We start from the raw sequence: 22477 nt of genomic DNA, 5'->3' as shown, positions 1-22477 counted from the left end.
ACTGTGTACTGTAGTCTTCTTCATGGGTAAATAAGGCATCCCCCTGAAAATAAGCCCTAGAGCATATTTTGGCCTTCAAAAAAAAATAAGACAGTGTCTTATCATCGGGGAAACAGGGTATATATATATATATATGTATATGATGGTCTTATAACAGATTACGTCAGAATGACATCCCAAGCACCCCACACCCAACTGACATTGATACGGTTTTCATTGGCACAGAAAAGCCAATATGTATGCATTGTACCTACTGGAATAGCCCTACCAAATGCCAACTACCATTACCAGACCAGTTTACTGTGAATTAAGTTTTTGTGACAGTCTCCTTACAAGTCTGTGAAAGCCACATGACAATATTCTTAATTAGTTTGCCCAATAAATACAAGAAAAGTTTTTTTTCTATATGCTGAATGTTGCCAAACTGGTAATCCTTTTAAAATGGCAAACATTAGCTACATACAAACTTAGCTACATACACACGTGCAATTGTCATTGGAAAAGAGCTTTCACAATCCTTCCCAAGAATGCATGATGCATGAACAAGTACTGTACATACAGCACCATTGTCCTTTATGGGGAGGGGGAGAACGAAGGTACGGCACCCCACTGTGCTCTCTCCCCTTCACTTGCATTAAGATTGTTCATCATCCGTCGTCCGTGGATCCGCCAGTCGTTTGGATGAAGAGCACTGTACACACACCAGATTCTCGTCCGATATTAGCCCTGAGCCAGTTATCGGACCAGAACCATTGCACATGTGTACAGTGCTCGGTGATAATTATATGTTAAAGCAAAATGTTTTACGCTATACTATTCAAATTGTATTTACTATTTTTAAATCGCAATAAAGCTTGTTTTTGGTAAAAAAAACATTTGGAGGCCATATTCACATACCTCTTCATGACACAATACCATATTCATCTTCTCTTCTTCTTTATCTACAAGAACTATATTCAAGTCAGCAATGTCCTGTGTGATTTCATCCATCACCGTTCGCAGTATTTTATTTTTCTCATTAAGTCGCTCCACTTCAGAATCCTCTTGATTGACCCTGAATAAAAAAATAATTTAAGCTAATGGAATCTGATTAAACATTTTTTCAAAACTTTTTGGGAATACCTAATATTTCTATATATTTGCTTTACCAAAAAGTCAAGCCTGTACTACAGTATAATTAACATGTAATAATATATTTAGAAAGATGCCAAACCTTAGTTTAAGAAGAGTCATATCCGTGCTGCAGCTGTCAATTATCATTGATGTTTCTGAATTTTCTGCAGATATTGAAAGGATCTAAAACAGAAAGCCTTTATTACTCTATTACAATTTTTTAGATCAATAACAACAAACATGCGTCTCCATGAAATTTTATCAATTTAAAAAGAAATCCAAATTTTTTTGTACAGTGCCATAGGGCAGGATGGTTCCTCTGTGTCCCCGGCCCAGTCTAAGTCTAAGCATCCACCTGGTCTTTTCCAGAGCTTCTAGAAGTGAGGATGTTACGGAGCAAGGTCAGACAAGCCAGAGGTCATGGCAGGCGGCAAAGAGGAGTAGTTGAGAATAGCCAAAGATCAGGACAGGCAGCGATAGAGAGTTGTCTAATACACAATAGAATCAGCAGCAGGACCCACAGCCAAGACCCGTTGGAAACTGGTAACAGAGCCAAAAGAACTCCTTATTTAGGCAACTTTCTGTTGCCAGTCACTTCTTTTTTTAGGGAAGGTCATGTGGCAAATGGGAATCCCATGATAAGCTAGTAAGAGAATCCACCACCAGAGGGGGTGCTGGAGGCAGCTCAGGTGGTGTTTACACTTCTGCCAGCAGATGGAGTGTTTCTGTGGAATAATCTGGTTCTCTGGGGCAAAGAGGCAGCTCTAAGGAAATCACATGACACACCAGGAAGTAACCAGCACACAGGATTCTTCTACTGCTGGCTGCTGAGAAATGTAAGGTGGGTGACACAGACAAAAGCACAGATTATTCTGCATTTTTTCTATAAAGACTATCTATGTAATTTAGATATAGCTGTTTACTGGAATCAAACATGGGTTACTCTCCCAGGTGCCATGGAAAGGAGTTCTGACTGTCCAACTGATGCCATTCAGTTATCAGGGAATGGGAACAATTCATGAATGGAAAAGTCAAGGGCTCCCTGAATCAGGGAATCTGACATTCCTTATTGAAGAATAAATTACTGCCATTGAAATACATAAATCTGGAATATTCTCCACCAGGGAATGTTTGAGTGAATGTCTGATTCCCTGCATTATAAACAGAGCCCCAAGAGTGAAAGCTGCTGTCAACTCAGGACTGAGCCAACATATACATTAAGCTTTTTGGTAACAAAATTAGGACTTTTGTATAGTTGGTAGAATTTTTAATCCATTGTACAAGCTATACTTGTCACGTATATAAAATCTATGGGGTCATTTATAAATGGCTGCCACTCAGACATTCACCTATCATTCTCTGTTGGTCAACTACTGCCATTGAAATCACAAAGACATGGAAGATTCTCCATCTAAGAATGTTGCTGAACATCAAATTCACTGCTAAAAATAGACCCTATTGACTTTCATAGAAAATAGTTTTGTTTTCTATTATGATTTTAATTTGACCAAATAAAAATATAAAATATACTGTAACTACAATTTATTAGCGAAGTAATAAAATGTTTTTTTTAATTTCTATTTAAAATTGGCTTTATGTTGGGTGGGTATACTGTAAATATATTGAATTGACATTGTAGGAACCTACTCCATACTAAATATATAAGCAAATAAGAATGAATGTTCACAGGTAGCACAAAATACTGTTCAAGACAATTTCAACTTTATTAGAAGAATTACCTATTTCTAAGTGACAATGACAAGTGCTGGGACATGTTTGTCATTGAGTGTGCTGTGGTATTGTTGGCACCTGCTGCATTGTTCTCTTCTTCTGAGCCAGCCAGAAAATGTGGCATATGGATGTGGGTACAATCCTTTTCTTTATTGAATATTTGCTTTTTTTCTAACCTACTGCACAAAGTTGAGGGGATGATATATTAAAGCTCTCCATGGCTGGAGAGGATACACTTTCATAAATGAAGCTGGATGATCCAGCAAACCTGGAAAGGACTTCCTAAAGCTCATTTGCTATTTGTTAACAAATGTTCTTAATCCTGCACCAGATCCATTCCAGGTTTGCTGGATCACCCAGGTTCACTAATAAAAGTTTATCCTCTCCAGCCTTGGAGAGCTTTTATAAATCAGGCCCAATGTCTATAAAAGTGCAAACTAGAAAAACCCTTTGTGGTTCCCATATCATATATATGTGCAGTGCTCCACCTCATAGGGTTGGCCTTTTTGTACCTGGGTCCTGCCTAGTAGGGTGGCCTCATGAACTCACAGAGGTTCAAGTATCTTTATTTTAAGGGGTTTATCATGAAACTTAATGTATTTGGAAGAGGGTGTGAGAGCAACAGAGGGTTATCTAGGCAAGGTCTACTTCCAGACAGTACACAACGGGCTTAATCATCTGCACAAGTGATGATCTGATTTAACGTCAGGAAATAACATCTTCATTCCAGAGTGAAGACTTCCCTTGAAGTCTTCATCCTTTAGCCTGGATAGCGAAGCCCCAGGAGTCCCAAGGGCCTCTTGCTTTGTCTGCTCACTCAATATCCCATAGCTAAAGCTACCCCTTTGCCTTAGTTCTCCACCTATTAACGTTTTAGTATCCCCCCACCTAAAAAGATTAGGGATGGGCAAACTATTGTCAAAAATGTTATTAGTTATTTATCATTATATGTTTACCCATAGAGGGAGAAAAGGAAAAGGTGTCTCTTCCTGAAGGATTCAATGGAGATAATCTGCCACCCCGTGGTAATGCGAAACATCAAGAAGGAAAGAAAAGACAGAAGATTCTTTGGCAATTCGTGATCAATGTATTTTCCACAAAATTCAGTGAATACAATAATGACAACACATTTGGGGCACTTACATGCGGCTCACACCATTTACTTCCATAGAGCATTGATTGCAATTTTTACCACTGACAGTCCCAGAGAACAAGGGGCCCAATACCAATAGGGAATTAACTTCAGTGGAAATCGTCCTGAAGCTATTTTGTTTTCATACCCCTAATTAAGGTCTGGTTGTCATCTCCTGCAAAATTGTAATCCTCGTATTGATAGTAGATTTGCATCTTCCATACCCAATAATTGCACTGACTGTCTCTATATATATATCCCCTGATGAAGCCCTCTGGCGAAACGCGTCGGAGTAGAGATTTTTCAGCATTCATACGTGTTGCAACTTTTAGTCAGACCAGTAAATGTCTAGAAAGAAAGACATAACCCTACTCTTGGTATATCTAGGGTTGCCTTACCTTGAATTGTATTTTAATTGCACGCATTCACTATTGCAATAGTCAAATGTGTTGTCATTATTGTATTCACTGAATTTTGTGGAAAATTCATTGTTCACTAATTGCCAAATAAACCCCTGTCTTTTCTTTCCTTTTTGATATTATCATTATATGTTATTAAATATATTGGTTTTTTTTAAAATTTCATCCTTATTTGCCATCCCTGTCCTTAAAAAGATCTCAAGACATCTTTACAAACTCTTACTCAAGACACCCTTACATTTAGATGCATTTAGATACCTTTTACTATGGGCTGACAGCCATCATTGATTAAGTAACATCAATAACTCAGTTCCCTTCATCTCCAAGAATCTGCATTAGCCAATATTTGTCTTAGCAATGAAAAGGGCCGGCTGTCATCCACCAAAACCAGGGCACATTTATAGAAGTTTGCCCTATTCAGCAATGTGCAGCATAGGAATATACTACACACTAACATTTTACCTATTTTTTCTAAATATTTACACATATACAATGTCATTTCCTAACTTATAATCAGTCCTAATAAAAATGATTTCACAATATAAATACATTTCCAATCATCCATATAAAAAATTTCATAGATAATTAGGGCAGTAATTACTGAACAGGTTGACACTCCATTGTACTAAAACAAGTGTACAGGTAATGTCAGTATTATGTAATGATCCTCCAATATTTGCAATAATAAATTTGGCAACGCCTATTGTTTGACAATCTGTGTCTGAAAGAAGGATTACAAGAACAGAATATCATTAAGAAATTGTTCACTAATTATTAGTATAGACATTTAATAATTTCAGCCCCAAGGTCTGACATTCATTGAACATATTCAATGTTGTATTTGGAAATCTTGTTCACTTAAAGTATTAGTCCATCCTAGAGTGTTTTAATTAGTTATGTGTAAATGCTGATTTGTAAATCGGCTACTAGATTATTTTACCTTTTAGGGACTGAAGCACTGAGATCTTGTAAACTAGAGCTCCCACTTCTAGCCCTGTGCACAATGGGGTTTTTATTCTTTTTATAGCATCTTATGTACTTTTATTAAAATGCTCTTATAGGTAAACTGTGATTACTTTAAACATTGCTCCTTAATAGTACTTCAAAAATACCTGTAGAGTATACTTACTTTACCCCTGTCTTCCACGTTGCTGGATGTGATGCCACTATCCCTCCGGGAGGAATCTTAATGAAGGATGAGTACCCAAATCTTAAATGAAGACACTGTAGTGTAAGAGCATCTTTTTGTAAGATTTGTATATACCCTTATCTTTACCCTTTGTGTTTCTCTTACCCTTGAGAGGGAAAATTACTTAAATATTGTACTGCGGGAATAATGAGGGGTAAGTATATTATCTATTATTATACATACATTATTGAAGTGCTGTTAAGCAGTTATATTGACAGGAGTAGATAAGCCAGACCAATTTTACTGCAAGGTACACTTTAAAAATAAACTTAACTTTGCAAGTTGTGCCCAAAAAAAAGGGAGCAATCACTAGTAATGCATTGTCTGATAAGAGAGGAAGTGCTACTCACTAATGTCTATATTTCAGCCTGAGCTACTGAGCTTTGTAAACTACATCACTTTTAACAAATAAACTTAGGAGGGCATGGAGCATAGTCCTAAAAATTGATCCTTTTTACCATCCGTGTTACTCTAGCCATAGACATATGATCATCTTGTGATTCAGTTGCACTAAAAACTGCCACTACATGCCTCTTGGCTCCTGTTGTTTAGCCCTCATGTATCACAGAAACAACATAAAACAAACACATAGATCTCTTACTGAAAGGAGAAGTTCTTTACTCTCTTGTTCTTTTTTCTCCCAATCAGGAACCCATAGATCTGTTTTCTTCATCTGCTCTTTTATTTTCATTTCCAGGGCATGGTTGGACTGTTCCAGGTGATGACAGTGCTGAATAAAGTCAGCGAGCCTTTCATTGAGTTGTCTCAGGGTCTCCTTATGATCTGATAGCAGGAAAGTCTCTTTCAGAGACATCTTGATGTGTTTGGCTGTCAGTGCTGAAATTCAGAGATATGTGTTAATACAGGGTATCCTCTTGTGTCTGCCTATTGCTTTTATAGAGTACCTTTGTACCCTAAAACACTAAAAAAGATGCAGTATCTGGATAGCATTTTATGAGTAAAGTCCTCCAATACTCATGTGGGGTTTATCACCTAGGTGTTTTTCGCCTTAGGTTCATCTATTTTTAGATAAATATGGGAAATCGGTTACTCCATGTTATTACTAATATATTTATGTGTTGTATTCTAACCAAGGGGTGATATTTGTGACATATTCGAATGACTAGAGCAATGTTTCTCAACCATGGTTCAGTGGAACCCTAGAGTACTTCCAGGTTGCTAGGGGTTCCTTGAGCAATGAGCACTTTGAAACTATCGGGTCAGACAGCACTGACAATGATCTTTGTGGCTATCTGTAAGGGTGGCATTTTTCCCATTGGCCAGCAATCTAACAGGCATTTTTCCCTTTGACCACTACACTAATGTACAGGAAGTCACAAAGTACATAGGCGGAGGGGATACATGACGGGATGACCAGAGCACTCAGGAGAGCTTAGGGCTAAAGAAGTTTCTAAAAGGGGGGAGGTAAAGGAAGTTGATTGGGTAGTAGGCGGGAAAAGGTGTTGGTTAAAATACATTTTAAGAATGCTTGGGTTAAGGGATGGGTCATTGGGCCGTTAGGACTGGCAGGGAAAATGTTTCCTGCCCACCCTTCCTTGAACTAGGGCTTTGGTGTTGGGGGTTATTTCGGGTTGCTTGGTGAGTTGCAGTCAGGTTTCTGGAAGGAAGTGGTTTTAAAAGCTAATGGAGAGTGGGGAGGAACCCATATATGAGTATGAGTATTCTCCGTTTTTTGGTAAATTGGTGTTTTGGAAAAAGGGCGGGAGGTGGAGTCTGTAAATGACTGATATCGGTGCCTGAGTCAGGGCGAGGTGCTAGGCTAGGTGCCAAAAATATCGAGTCATCATTGGGTTATTTATGGTTATGTGTTGTTAAAATGTTGGTTTTGGTAAAAAGACGTCTGTGTTAGACAATTTTTGAGGGATAGGTGGGAAGAGCTAACCAGTAGGTAAAATAGGGGGGGGGGGGCTCAGATGAAGGCATCAGGGCTATCCTAGTCATGTGAGTTGTGGATATAGTAACTATAGCAGGGGTACCCTGGCGACCTGACAGTTATTTCAAGGGGTTCCCCTTGTTAAAAAGGTCAAACAACACTGGTCTAAAGCAGCGGTCGCCAACCAGTGGTCCGCGGCTCTGGCCAGTGCACCCCCGAGCAGGGTCAAGAGAAGGACCCGGCTGGCTGTACTAATTTTACTGTTTTTTTTTACTTTCTGCTACATTTCCCATCTCAAATCACCACCACCAATATGGAGTCTGGTTCTATGCTTTTGCAGTGAACTACAGTAAACTTTACATAATGTAAAAAAAAAAAAAAAAAACTTTGCATGACTTGCATTGCAGGAAAACAATGCCCTTGTACAAAAAACCCAAAGGGTGATTCATTAAAATTTACAAAAACTTTATTATTACTTTTGAGTTTATTGCTGAGTATCTGTTTTGGCTTGAATTATAAAATCTTTGAACTACTAGATATGTAATTAAAATATGATGATTCACACATAGTACAACAGAAAAAAACATAATGATTACATTAGATCAGCTGAAGGCAATTGTGTTTATTTTATGCTTTGACGTACATGAGAGTTTCAGGTATAGATTAGCATACATCACTGGCATTTGATCTCTTAAAGGTTAAGTGAAAGAGGACAAATTACAATCACTTAAATACATTCTACGTGAACTAATATTTACTTTCAAAGGTGTAATAAACCGGCTTTGTATATAAAGCTAAACCCCAGACAAAGGATGAATATATAGTTGAAATACAAAAAAGGTAGCTATAGACTATTATTGTCTATCCTGCCTGATTTTTGCACAGGCCAACTCAACACTGTAGCTAAGTCGATGACCTGACCCTCTACTGCCACTAAATGTGGTCTCTTATCTAGAAATTTTAGAGAATGGTCAAAAAAGATCAAATATCTGGTTAGCAGCAGAACTTGCCTTATTGATACCAGAGGTCAGAGTCAAATTGTCAGACTAGTTTGAGCTAATCGGAATGCAACAGTAACTAAATAAACTCATGTGAAACCTTGAAGCAGATGAGCTACAGTAGGACCACGTCAGGTGCCATTCCTGTTAGGTCAATTCAAACAGGCATCAATTCACATGGGCTCACCAAAATTGGAATACAGAAGATTGGAAAAACATAGCCTGGTCTGGCGGGTATCAATTTCTGCTGTGACATTCAGATGCTGTGTCCAGAATTTGGCATCAACAACTTGATAGCATGGATCCACCCTGCCTTGTATTTCTTTGGGCACATTAGTACCTACAGTATTGTTTAAATGCTATGGGAGATTAGCTTCAAATCGCACTTGCTGCAGATCGGTACTTCAGACACGTGTTCCAATTTATGGGCACTTTGTCCACTATTAATTTCCAAAAAAGTCCAACACAGCAAAAAAATGGTTCTCCCTCACAGGGAGATCCAAGTCATCACAGCAATATGTGCAAAAAAACACAAGTTTGAGCCTCCTGGTTCTGGTCTATTACACCTGACTGTGGTAGACCTCCACCCAGCCTATAGGCTGCACACAGCGTTTGTAGCTGGCCCTCCTCGCCTCAGGCTGCATTTTCCCCTCAGACTCAAAGGCAAGTGCCTTTTATATCATCAGAGGCCTGGTGTTTCCTAGCCATCACCAATTCCTGGCCTGGAAAAGGTATGGAGTGCCAGGCCCATCCATTCCTTTCTGGACACTTCGGGGCTGGATCCCAAAAAAAGGGCTGCAAATCTGCAGCAACACAAATAATAATAACCCTATCTAGGCCCTTTAATCCTTTTTCCGGGGAAACTTGAGCAGTGCTCAGCCCAGAAATTATTTTAAGCTGGGAGGGAAGAAATTTTAGGCGGGTGGCAGCCCCTGTATTGTAACCTAACTCATCAGTAACTACCCAAAAACAGCCGTGTGGTTACTGAAAAGGGTGGTGCCCCCCCCTAAAAGGGGCTGGGGAGAACAGTGTTGAGTTTCATGATGCCAAATACACCCTTCATTTTGGCATCATGTGTTTCTTTCTGTTACAATATCTTAGTATTATGGCTGACCAACTCTATCCCCTTATGACCACAATCAACTCATCTTTTGATGGCTACTTCCAGCACCATGTCACAAAGTTCAAATAATCTTGAAGCACATTTGGGTACTACATGCTACAGGTAACTTGTATCATAGGAGACAATCACCTATGTACACCTAGCCCACACATACTAAAGTTTAGTAATTCACAGTGAATTGAGAATCCATCCTGAGGATGTAAGTGGTAGCTTAAAGCTATGTGCGTGTATGGAGACGCAAAAAGCATGCATTACCTTCACAGAAAGTGTAAAATATCTCGTTCTTGTCGCGTCAGGAGGTCCGCCTGAGTAAGATAATGTATTGCTTTTGCATGGAAGTGGCAGCACAGACTGGTATAAAATAAACACAAAGTTATTTCGTAAGCAAACAATTGAACTTCGATTCCTTTCTCAGGTCTGTTTGTCTTGGGAGGTACTAGGCACTGTTTCTGATCGTAATAACTCCAGTTATGTTATTATTGACACAGGTAATTTCCAGATGCTACACCTGTTTGTTAAACGGATTCAAGTCTGATTGCTTGTGAAACGCACAGCAAATCATTCTGCTATAAGGTGGAATGGACGGATTTTGATTCCCTATCTTTAAAAGTAATACTTTCCTCCCTTTTGGATTTGGCTTTGTGAGTTTACTAGAAAATAGGGTGGACTTACTCTTTATTAACCTAAACTAGTCCTCCTACACCCTAGAGTTTGGGGTCTACCTTGAATGAGATATCAGTACACAGATGACACAAGGTTGTAAATCCTGCTGCCCATTCAACTTTTATTCTTTTATTTTATGGTTTACTACAAGGTTACCATATTGAAATCACTGGGAATCAGTTAAAAATAAATGCACAGTTTGTACGAAAAAAGAATAATGCGTGGAAGTGCCCATAACAATTTTAAATATGAGCCCTTAAGTTTATCAGAACACATTTTTAGTATATTTGCCAGTCCTTAGATGAGACAGCCACATTCAATTCCTTCTTTTTTTTTTTGCTTCTTTTCACACATAGGGTAAGAATACACACTCTCTTTACTGTATCGAGCAGTGTTTCCACCTTAGGACTCCAGAAGACATCTTGTCAACTCTATAACATTAGAGGAATGTGTTCTGTAGTGGTGCACTATGCAGGGATAATAACTTTGGGATTTGCACAAAAAGTTATAAGCTCACTGGATCTCCTGCAGTGTATTTTTTACACTTATTGAACAGATATAATTAAACATTTCTAAAGGTGAGGGTAAATTTAAATGGTAGCCTACATAAATATTTTATTTAGGGCAGCCTTTCTCTGCCTTTTTAACATGGGAAAGCCCTTGGAATAACTGTCAGATCTCAGGGAACCCATACTGTAATTAGTACATCCACAGATCACTGTGTATTAGCATGGTGATCAGTTGAAAGAATGCCACCTACGTTGCTCGCCAGTGGGAAAAATGTCATCCTTACAGATAGCCAAAAAGATCATTGGTGAAAGATAAAGGCAAAAATTGCTCATGGAACAGCTAGCAACTTCTGGAAAATCCCTGGGGTTCCACAAAACCTTGTTTGAGAAACACTGCTTTAGAGGGCTAGTAATATGAACATGCATGTTAGTGCAGTGGCAAAGAATAAAAAACTATGCTCCTCAGCCATCACAATAAACATTTCACTACCCAGGTGGGGGTCTCCTGGTAATTTTCATCAAGTCATCAGGAGAAATAAAACCTAAGAGCTGCAATCTTTAGAGGTAGATGGTACCTCAGCCCCTTCCTTCATTCACCTCCATAGCTCCTTTAAATGTAAAGTTAATTTTATAAGTAGTTGCATTTTTTTTATTGTGCTATTGGTCCTAAACCCCAGAAAAAAATATTTTAACCTGATGTAAAAAATCCTATTTGTGTTAAGCTTCTAAAAATGTTGTTATGGTTGGATTGTGGTCCTTTAGTTTGCAGACTCTCATTTAAGTGTCAATAAACAGGAATATCCAAAACTAATCTTGCATTTCATACAGCCACTTGACATTTTAAAGAAGCATGTCTTCCTAACACTATGATAACCATGTCACCATGTGTCACCATGTCATTGTCACATTGGCATGTACAGAACAAGTTTAACAAGACTAATTTATTCCTTAAGACCCAGATAGAGGTGCAGCCAAGTTGGTACTGAGCCATTGTTTATCCATTCATCAGAAATCTGCTTGCATGTATCTGTATGAAGCCCAGCCCTTGTTTATTCTCTCCCCAGTCTGGAGTAGCCCATAAAAATAAAATATTCTGTACTTACTGATATTGCAGAGTTCAATGTCAACAGAGTCACTTTATTGCCCGTTATTGCCTCCAATTCCTGAAGATAAGATCATGTCTTTTAGATTTCCGCAATAGTTTTGGGATTTACATATTCTTTCAGACTTCTGCCACGCTGGACAATATGGAAAGTTTACCTTTCCTGAGGAAGCAGCTTGACAGAAATGTTTCTGTGCTGAGAATGCTGCTTGTCAGGTTTCCAACCAGTTCTAAATCCCCTTTCATGTGTCTGAACTTATTACTATATCAGTGTAGAAATGCCAATATGACTGGACAGTGACGCTTAAATCCTACATGCTTCTGTTTAGAAATTTCTTTAATTTTTAGTTTCATCCTGTGTTATATTAATATTATTTATAATAGTGTTTTGGTGAATATGTTTGTTGTGTATTGAAATTATGATGACAACTACAATTTTTTTTTTATTATTTAGCATGTAATCAAATACCATAACTAAAAACCATTTCTTGCAAACAGATAACAGCTTGATGTCAAATATATACATATACATAGAACAATTACAACATCAATAAAGTAATTGGGTACTGAAGTACTTTTTATAAATAAACTGATACAATGGGAAGACAAAAAGACCTCTCATATAACAGGTGTAAAAAAAAATAAACAAAAGGGAAAAGGGTAAAACTTGGGTCGGGGGAAATGGGGACGGCATTATCACCGATTAACTTTTATTAGAACATACAATAACCATGATCCCAAACTTTACACTATTACAGATCTTCCACTGTTTCATCTATATAAATAGTAGGCATGAGATGAAGTGTACTGTACCCAATAAAATCATGTCTTACTGAACTTGGTGGTTTTTTCATCTCTAGATGTTATCAGATCTTCCATAACCATAATCTCGTTTACCTTCCTATACCATTGAGCTACTGTGGAAGGGGAAGATTGTTTCCACAGTACTGGCATGCATGCTTTCGCTGCATTAAGAAGATGTTTCAATAATGAGTTGTGGTACTTTTTTGGTGATGTGAGTCAGATGTAAAAAAGCCAATTTAGGCCTGTTTCGTATGTCCAGGTTAATTGGTTTCAGCACTACATCTGCCACCTGAAACCAAAAAGAACTCGGGATAGAACACTCCCAAAAAATGTGGAAAAGACTGCCTATCTCTGTACATGAGTGATCAGAAGGGGAATAATCTTTCAGAATCTTTTTTTTCTAGATTTTCCTCATTTAAAATTGGGTGCGTCTTAAATTCCGGAGCGTCTTATACGGCGAAAAATTTGGTAATTATTCAGATTATGTGACCGTATTGTTTTGCACTTCCTTTTCTCTGATCTGCATGAATGACCTGTTGTATTAGTGGGGTGAGATGTTTAGCTAAAATGGAGCTAAGGTCACAGTTTAAAAGGGAAATCGGTCTATAGCTGGAACATGAGTTAGGGTCCTTGTCCAGCTTCCAAATCAGTGAAATATGCGCCGTCAAGGTGTCTCTGGGGGTGTGTTTCCACTATTTAAACTGGTAAAGGCTTCCAAGTATCTTGAGGAGAGCAGAGGCAGAAAACTTTTATAATGTCGGAGAGTTAGGCCTTCCGGCCCAGGGGCCTTACCTGAGGCCATGCCCAAAATAGTGGAAAACCATTCCTCTGCTGTTACTGTAGCGCCCAAGGACTCCACCACCTCTTCTAGAAAAGATAAATGGAATAGTGCAAATTAAATCAACTTTGGTTTGGTCAGAGCTGGGTATTCGAATATCCTATCAATTATATTTTCATTTTTTTCATAAAACATCCTAAAAGCCTCAGCTATGTCTGGGGGTAGCATAGACCATTTCCCCGGAAGAGGAAACTACACTGGGAATATAATTTCTCAACGTTTTTTCTTGCAAAGCACAAGCAAGTTCCCTGCCACATTTGTTCGAAGCTCATAATAGAAACCTTTTTTTGTCTGTTTTTCCACTTCTAAAGTGTAGTTACGTTTATGAGTAATCTCAAAGCTGTTCTTTTTTTATTCCTGTGGCCTTGAATAAGAAGCCCCCCAACATAGCATTTATGCGCTTCCCAAAGGGACAGTGGGTTCCCAACAGACAAGCTATTCAATTCAAAAAAGGATTTCACTTCAAGTTTAGAATGTACCTTCGGGGATTTCAACAGAGACTCATAAAACCTCCAAGTATATGATATAGCTACTTTGGAGGTGTTCCGTAATGACACAGAAATCGGAGTGTGATCGGAGATTGAAATCACTCCAAAAAGCTATTGGATTGTTGAATTGGAATATGTACTAGTATCATTAATAGGCGAAGACCAAACTCCAGCACTTGTCATTGTTGCTCACTTACAGAAAGTATCGCCATAATATATATATACCTCTAAAATGTATAAACTAAGGTAAAAAACAAACTAAAATAAAGTTTCCCCTATGCCTAAAATGGTAGCTGTCAACATGCAATAATTATAACTTTTTTTCTATAAGCTCCAGCTTTGGGTCAAATCAATATTTTAGTGAAACCTAAAATGTGCTAATGGGTGTTTTTAATTTTTTAATTTGATTTCTGTTTACCAGTATAAACCTAAAAAGTAAGACATTCCTGAGCTAAAAAGAAACCGTTGTCTTCTCCCAATAGGCCTGATTTATGAAAGCCCTGAAAGGCTGGAGAGAATACACTTTGATGAGTAAAGCTGGGTGATCCAGCAAAACTGGAATGGATCTGGTCCAGGATTCAAAACTTTTGCTTCAAATAGTGAATGACTTTGAAGAAATCCATTCCAGGTTTGATGGATCTGCTGGATAGCTTCACTGATGAAAGTGTATCCTCTCCAGCCAGAGCTTTAAGAAATCAGGTCCAATATCTGCTGTATCTTGTTCCCGATATCAGTGGTCACCAACATTTTCGGACCCACAGACCACTAAATTTACCAGCTCCGAACTGCGCAGGACTGGGGAGCCGTGTGTCACTCAAAGGGGAAGAAACATCCCTACATAGTGACATCATGATGCCGGAAACCCCCACTCTCCCATTGCAGGTCTCTGGACACAACCCGCCCACTTGCCTAAGCCTGTGATCTGTATGGGGGACATGGTTCGCGGCTCTAACTGGAGCGCTCTCCCAGATGGGTTCTTCTTTTGACCACGCTTGGGCGTGCACTGGACTACCAAAATATTCCATGAACCATTGGTTGGTGACAGCTGGCCTAGAGACTATTTTCCTAGTTAAAGTAACAATGTTGTTAGAAATCGGGAATAGTTTTAAAATTCTCAGGCTTAGTGCACTTATCTAAGAGAATGAAAATTTTGGGTTATGAAATACTGCTTCATTTTCTGCAATGTGCAACACTGATGTTCTCAATATCATAGAAATTTTGCTTGGAAAATGTAAGGCCCTTTAGTAAAGTATTCAAGACTGCCAGTCTTGAGTTGTGATTTTGACATGACATTGAGTGTTGTCCTTCAAATGATAGCTCCAGGCACTGTACAAGATGCCATGAAGAATAAAATTCTACACACGTTGTCTCCAAATAAAGGTCATATACTGTATGTAAATAAGTGTGGAATGCATGGAATGTCCACTGATTTTACCAGCCTAATTCATATTCACTCATATGTAAAATTCGGACAGCATGTATGTTAGGACAGCTATTGATTTAGCAAAATTACTATTTATTATTCAAATTAAAAGTTTATTATTGCTTCCTAATAACTGGAAAAACTGTTTGCTCAAAGACTGCCCCCCCCCCCCAAAAAAAAGCCTTGGTTCAATTAAAGGCCCATATTTTTATATGAATCTTAATTGTTCAGACTTTTATTAATGCTAGGTTTTCTCAAATTCATTGTCTTGGGTGAAAGAGTTACTATAGCTGTCTCCAGATGTTCTTTAGTGATTGTTCATGCCAAATTTCTTAAGGAAGAGCTTCTAAGGATTGCTATTGTGCACTATTAGAGAGGACGCAGCAGGGGCGCTTACAGCTTCTTCCTCCTTCCAATTTCCTATACAATAAGTACTGTTTTTCAGTACAAGGCAGTCATCAGGGTTATTTTCAGTAAAATACATTTGTACCTTTGGCTAAAATGATTTTGCATGCCAATGTAAAAGTATTTTGAAAGATCTTTAGTGATTAAGACTTCCAAATGATATTTTTGGATGTTTTCTAAAAATTTAAGTGTAAAAAAAAAAAAAAAAAAAAAAAAAAACTTTCAAATGCTATCTCACAGATAAAGCTAGTCAAAGGACTTTCTTATGTGGGATGTATATGTTTTTTCAATCTCTGCTTTATGCTTCAGCAAATTCAGCAATTCCATGCTTTTTTAGCAGGCATTTTTGAAAAGAATGGTTATTGGTTACTTGACATCTACACAAATATTTACAGAACACAAATTCTTGAATAACATGTTGTGCAATATGGCTTTTGGTTCTCTTGTCGTATGTCTAGACATTTGCCATATGCATTTGCTAAATATCATTGGAATTGGATATGTTTATGCCTTACATTTATGCCTATGTAGCTATAATAAATGTATCATAGCCATATACATTACTTTGCGAAACATCTTGCAGATAAAATCTATATACAGGTTTTATATGTGTATTTCATTGTTTGACTGAAATTCATTACATTCATAATAATCAAAGCACATAGACAGGTTTTGATTGCACAATAAAGGTTTATTGAATAGATAAGGAAAACAGATACTACACACCAAGTTCCCAACCTGACAACACTAGGCCTCATTTATAAATGCATCGAAGAGAAGAATTATCTCAGACAATATTACACATGTTCACCAAAACAGTAGAAAGAACAGTGATCATGTCCAAAGCCATAACTAGATTCACTGGAGTAAAATTTGCTTTTATTGGCTGCCATGGATTGTAGTACTCATTGGCTTTTTTTGCTACCTTCAAATTCAAAAATATTCAAATTAATTTTTTATCCTCCATATAATTTTTTTTCTGTAACTAAATGCCTGAAAGCATTCTTACCCTGGACACTGCTAAATTAAGCCTAGGTTTTGTCTGGCATATACAAGTCATCCTGAAACTTTTATTCTTCAAGAGAGTCAGTTAGATCTTCATTTTTTCTTCAGTGGCATTAACTTTCTGAGACACAATGCGGCCGTTCACCACTTCCTCTACGATAGTTGTGACTTTCCTGGTTTTGTTGGGTTCTAGAAATAGAAAAAAATGTTTCATTGCACATCAGTGAAATAGAATGTGAAATCTAAGTTCAAAGTTAGCTTTAACACAGTATACTGAGTATATCAGTAACTGGTAAGGCTTCATATTGAAAGTGGCAGCTCACAGAAAAATCCACTTCTACGTGGCCACCCCTAAAACAGTTTTATACTTTTTGATTACCTTGGAATTCATCTTTAAAGTGAACCCTTTCCAAGACTGTGCATAGTAAAGTATTTTGAAAGCCGTAAATGTACTTTGAACCAAACCCTAATACAGTAGATACTGGAGAGTTAAAAAGTTTCCTATGTCTTGCAAGGACTATTGGAGAGATCTCTTTGCTTCAGTTCATTATTTTTGCATACCTACTGTGGCCATTAAAATGGCCAATTCAATTTTAATTTACTTAATAAATTCTCCATAAATGTATAGGGGAATGTAAAAGGTGGAGCTCAAACCAACAAAGATGGATGGGAACACTCAAATTTGTAAGTGGAAAGTAGTATGGCAGAGGGATCTCATAGTCAATCCCATGGCAGAAAGCAGGGGCTGACTCAATCCTTAGGGCTCAACTGAATATTTAATACCATTTTTGAGTTCACTGACTCATTATTTACTTGTTTTGTTACAGGTTGTCCAAAAATATCTGGACAGCTTAAATCATCCTGGGCTTGGGATTAGTCCTGCATGGAATAAAAGTCCCAGCATCTTTATATGCTAAAGTCTTGGCTGAAAGTCATGCTCTTTGACACCAAAGAATAAAAACATTAAGTATACCTTTTGCAGGAATTGTTACTTCTTTGCAATGCCATCTGCAAAACAAGATAATGTTTTTTAAGTATATTTTTTATTTCCAAAGTAAAATGTAGATCAAATGATTGCGCAAACTTACGACTCTCCATCAAGAAGTCTGCGGTATGTTTCAATCTCCTTTTCCAGGCGGGTCTTGATGTCCAGTAGAAGTTTGTACTCTGCGTTCTGACGTTCCAGATCACCGCGGAGGTGGCTGAGCTGTTCTTCCACGTTTCCTACAACTACCTGTAACTGGGCAAGCTGTGTGCTATAGCATCTCTCTGTCTCTGCCAGGGAGCACTCCAGAGACTTTTTCTGGAAGAAATGAATGTTAAAGTTTTATTTTCAGCTACCAGTAAAGTAATTTGTTGTCATGGCGTAGGTGATATTAAAAACTATTTTGTCAAAATTCAAGCCTTGTCACATACAGAGCCCCATCAGAGTGAAGTGTCAGAAAGCTAATTCTGGTGGTTATGTTAGACATCGGGGAGAGTAAAGTTACCATAGCAAGTTGGGCTTGCAGCTCAATCTCCAGTTCTTGAAGAGTTCGTCTCAACTCGGTCAGTTGCGTCTTGTGGCATTCAACCAATTCACTGCTGTGTGAAATCTCCTTGGTGAGCTCTGCACTCTGGAATGTATGGATAGAAAGTATATGTATTGAGTATTAAGATCCTAAATGCTTTTGGTGAAACATAAGTCAAGTCTTTTGAAGCGTCATTTCAATTCACATAATAACACCTGCTTAGCTTTGGAAAGAATAATAGTCAAAGGTGGTAAGAGAATCCCACAAAGGTACAACTTAAAGCTGATCATTCTGATTCTACAACAAGGAATATGTGATGCTACCAGCTTGACTTATACTATTTCTTTGGCTGGCCATTTGTAGCCTCCAACCCTTCTCCCAGCACAGACATATCATTTGATAATAATACAATTATACAAATCAATACCAATCAATGATCAATACAAGCGAGTTTGACATTAGATATATTACTTGTAGATTTATTCCTCTAGTTGGAAACAAAACATGACCCCCAACGCCAAAACAATAATGATGTACACCTATGTGGATTGGATTACCTTTTCATTAAACCATTCGGCAGCTTTCTGTCTGTTCTGTTCTGCAATTTCTTCATACTGAGCTCTCATATCATTGAGAAGTTTGGCCAGGTCCACTCCAGGGGCAGCATTCATTTCTACATTAACGTCTGCCCGCTCTCCTTTAAGAGCATTAAGTTCCTAGAGACACACAAAATGAAAGCGACATCAAGCAAATATGACAGTTTGTGAATTGATATCTCTTGGAGTTAGATGAAAAAGGAAGGGAGGCAGTGGTTAAAATTTCAGTTTTCTTCTGTAAGAGTTTAAATGCTTAAAGCTATAAATCCCTAACCAGTGCCCACTCAAAGTAAATTGAAGTGGAACTTTTTTGCCTCTGCTCCTCAACTTAGTAACTGAAGAACATCATAGCATCCTTTTTTACTTTTTGACATGTAATCCTGATAGTGTAGCCAACAGCTAATGGGCCATTCATGTAAGCCATTATGACAACCAAGCAGAAATCCAAATGGAGGATCTCCGTGTTCTGCAAGTTTTCATTATTTTCTTTCACATTGATTGCCTATCTCCTTCTTCATTTCTTGTATATGAATCCTCCTCCATATCTACCATATCCACCATTGGAGATAACTAACTTAAAGCGAGGGTGTAACTGTTTATTAAAAATCACAGCCTCTGTTGTCCCCCACTAAAATCCATACCGCTTCATGATTCTTCTTCATGCATTCAAGTTCTTCCTTCAGGCTCTCGAGCTGTGGTGCCAGGGTGGCTTTGGCAAATGTGAGTTCTTCCAGTACTTTACGCAGACCACATAAGTCTGATTCCACACTTTGGTATAGACACAGTTCATTTTCATACCTGAAAGAGAATAATTAATTGGATACCTACATGCTCAATCATTTTCTATTGTGTTTAAGTTAGCCTAACTATATGGTAAAGTTCCTTTTCCTGTTTTCTCAACTAACAAATATTGTAATTGCTTGTGCTTTTTTCTTTGTATAAATCCTTAAAAAATGCTACAAGTACAGAAAATCACTTTTGTTCCTTTCCTGAATAGGCAACTTTTTAGTTCAACTTAGGCAACAAGATTCCCATCTTATACATAGAGGTGTCTTTTAACTGCATCTGTAACTTGAATTAGGTGGAAATATAAGTTTATAAATTAGGAACCTGCAGAGAGGAGATAATGACTGCTTAGTTCTTTATTAAAAATGAAAATGCAGGGTTAAGGGAAATCAGATTGCTAACAACTCTTGTTGACATCTAGAAAAAAATCAAAAGCCCTTGCTGTTTTCTAATTAGTGCGCTTGCTAGACATGACACCATGGGTAGCAGTACTGTATAGATTTCCACTGTGTAGACAGGATTTGCCATCTGCGGTATGATGAAATCAGACAGCTTTTATTTTTAATCACTTATAACTACTATGGTCTGGTAGCGCCCATTTACGACAGATTTATTCAATCCTCCACAAAACCTCTATACAGCACAAATGTGTCTAAATGAAACTGAATGCTGATAAAGCCTAAGCATCCCTACCAATTTTATTGGTGTTTCTACTTACTTAAGTTTGAAGTCTTCAGCAGCAAGCCTGGCATTGTCTATCTGTAGCACAATCAGGGTATTTTCACAGCTTTCAGCTAAAATCTGGAGATTTAAACCAGTTCACTTTTTTACTTTGAACATTTAAATATTTCTTTAATATTGTTCTATAGTAATCTATAGCTTCTACTTTCTTGATGTATATAACAATGCTTTTGTGAAGCTTCATGGTAAAATGCACTTTTGTGCTTTAAGGCATGTGTGAAAGGCAAACAAATAACTTTTAATGGCCTGGCAATGTATCATAATGCAAAGCAAGCTTTTTTGTTATGAGCTGTGTGTAGACTTGTCTCACACAAATCATTCTCTTGTTGCATCTTACATGGTGAGCTGCCAAAAAAGTACAATGCTAAAAGTCTTCTTGCTGAGATTCAGAAGAAACAATTTTCCCAGGGTTTTCAGATTTTAGGAGATTGGGTAAGATTCCTGAATGTTGCAGCACAGCAAGGCAGTGCTGAACAAAATAGATTTGCAGGCAAGTCACCAGCATGGGTGCATCTTTCTACTAAACCTACTTTTTGGCATTTAGCTTGGATTGTGTTTTTCTGAATCTATCTAGGGCAGCTGTTTATGACAGCAATGCAAGAATGATGGATTTTCTCTTAAAACATGTACAGAAATTTGGTCATTGGCATGATAATATTGGCTGAATGCTACTGATGAGTGGCTGGGTGGGACATTTTTGAATCAGTAAGTTAAAACTCTGCCCCATAGTTAATTTTCCACTACTTGGACACCCATTTTCAAAACACCTTGTAATGTTCATTAAACAGACCTAGTTACGGTTTCCAAATTTGCATTGAGTTCTGAATTTTATATTTGCCCCAGTAGTATGAGTTTTAATTTTCTTTCTTGGGTAAAAAAGAGTCCAGTTAATCCCATGATGCTGGCCAAGGGCATAACTACAGTAAAATTAGCTCAAGGAGCTCCTATGGGCAATGGGATGATGAAAGTATGGAAGGCCCTGGTTTATGTCTAAGCTTTTTTTTAATTTGGTCTTTCAGTTCTAATATTATCTTCCATCATATTGGATGGTTGCTGGGATTGCTGACAGTGTTGATACATTTAGTCTACAGCATGTATATGTTGAGAAGAGAAGACAACATTTCCATCAGTACCAGATTTGTTTCATCATACCATGGAAAACTTCTTTCCCTTGGTATATATTATAGGCTCAGGATAGCCCTGATCCATGAGGAGGAAGCTAAGTCTCTCAGTAGAGCAATTTAAGTTGCCTGGGTACAACTATGTGTATAACTAGGGTGAGCAACAATGATAAGTTGTATGGAAAGGAACTCCTTAGGTGTGCACTACAGGATGCCTACCAATGTTTGGCTTTATAAAACATTGCTTTATAGACCTCTTTACCACTGATGGTGATCTATTTTAATCTTACCCTCTAAAGCCCTTTGATTTTTAGTTATGCCTATGATATTTGCAGTTTTGACAATGTATGCAAAATCTTGTGTTATTAATATCTATATTCTAAAACCTACCTTGCTTTTGAGTTCCTCAATGATGCGAAAGTATGGGCTGTAGTCTTCTACTTTAGGCTGATGTTTAATGTACCACTCCTTGATTTTTGCCTCAAGATCAGCATTGGAATCCTCCAAAGCCTTGACTTTGTCCAAGTAAGACGCCAGTCGGATGTTGAGGTTTTGCATGGTTTCCTTCTCTCCTCCATGGAAAAGACCATCATTGGCTCCATGGCTCCCAACTGCAAAGTGTTCAGATGCTATAGCCAAGTCTCCAGCCAGACTGCTGATCCTGTGGTTGCTCATGCTGCTAACTGATCTTACAGATCCACTTTTCCAATGGCAGGACATGGTGCAAGATGACAGGTGCAACGTTTTAGATTTCTAGGAAAGAACCCTCGATGGATCATAAAACACTGCACAGCCAAAAGGTTTATATACAAGTCCCCAAGACGGGTGTATTACCACATCGCCCTTTTTTTCAATATAAAACACAAACTAAATCCTGGTTGGATTA

The 22477-nt window shown here is 37.9% G+C and overlaps 2 protein-coding genes across 4 annotated transcripts in view; both read right to left on the bottom strand.

Moving 5' to 3' along the window:
- KRT222 (keratin 222) overlaps window positions 1–11966 on the bottom strand; it is a 29950-nt gene extending 17984 nt beyond the window's left edge. The window contains exons 1-5 of one of the 3 annotated variants that reach the window (XM_072414795.1): window positions 11875–11966; window positions 9855–9950; window positions 6186–6421; window positions 1214–1296; window positions 898–1054 (exon numbers count right to left, since the gene is read on the bottom strand). In XM_072414795.1, coding sequence (XP_072270896.1) covers window positions 898–1054; window positions 1214–1296; window positions 6186–6398 — 453 coding nt within the window. In that variant the 5' untranslated portion in view covers window positions 6399–6421; window positions 9855–9950; window positions 11875–11966. Of the gene's footprint in view, window positions 1–897; window positions 1055–1213; window positions 1297–1407; window positions 1841–2852; window positions 2949–6185; window positions 6422–9854; window positions 9951–11874 lie in introns of those variants that run through there. The other 2 variants (XM_072414797.1, XM_072414796.1) reach the window with 2 other exon arrangements.
- A 5954-nt stretch (window positions 11967–17920) lies between these two features.
- Window positions 17921–22266, bottom strand: LOC140332421 (keratin, type I cytoskeletal 42-like). Its single transcript, XM_072413688.1, has 6 exons — window positions 21982–22266; window positions 20448–20530; window positions 19585–19741; window positions 18905–19063; window positions 18327–18452; window positions 17921–18139 (listed from the first exon to the last, which is right to left on the bottom strand). The coding sequence occupies exons 1-6, from the start codon at window positions 22264–22266 to the stop codon at window positions 17921–17923; spliced, it is 1029 nt and encodes a 342-aa protein (XP_072269789.1).
- Window positions 22267–22477: the final 211 nt, after the last annotated feature.

The sequence above is a fragment of the Pyxicephalus adspersus genome, chromosome 6, assembly GCF_032062135.1.
Source record: "Pyxicephalus adspersus chromosome 6, UCB_Pads_2.0, whole genome shotgun sequence".
Lineage (NCBI taxonomy): Eukaryota > Metazoa > Chordata > Amphibia > Anura > Pyxicephalidae > Pyxicephalus > Pyxicephalus adspersus.
Note: the sequence above shows the minus strand (reverse complement) of the source record. Positions and strands in the feature narration are given on the sequence as shown.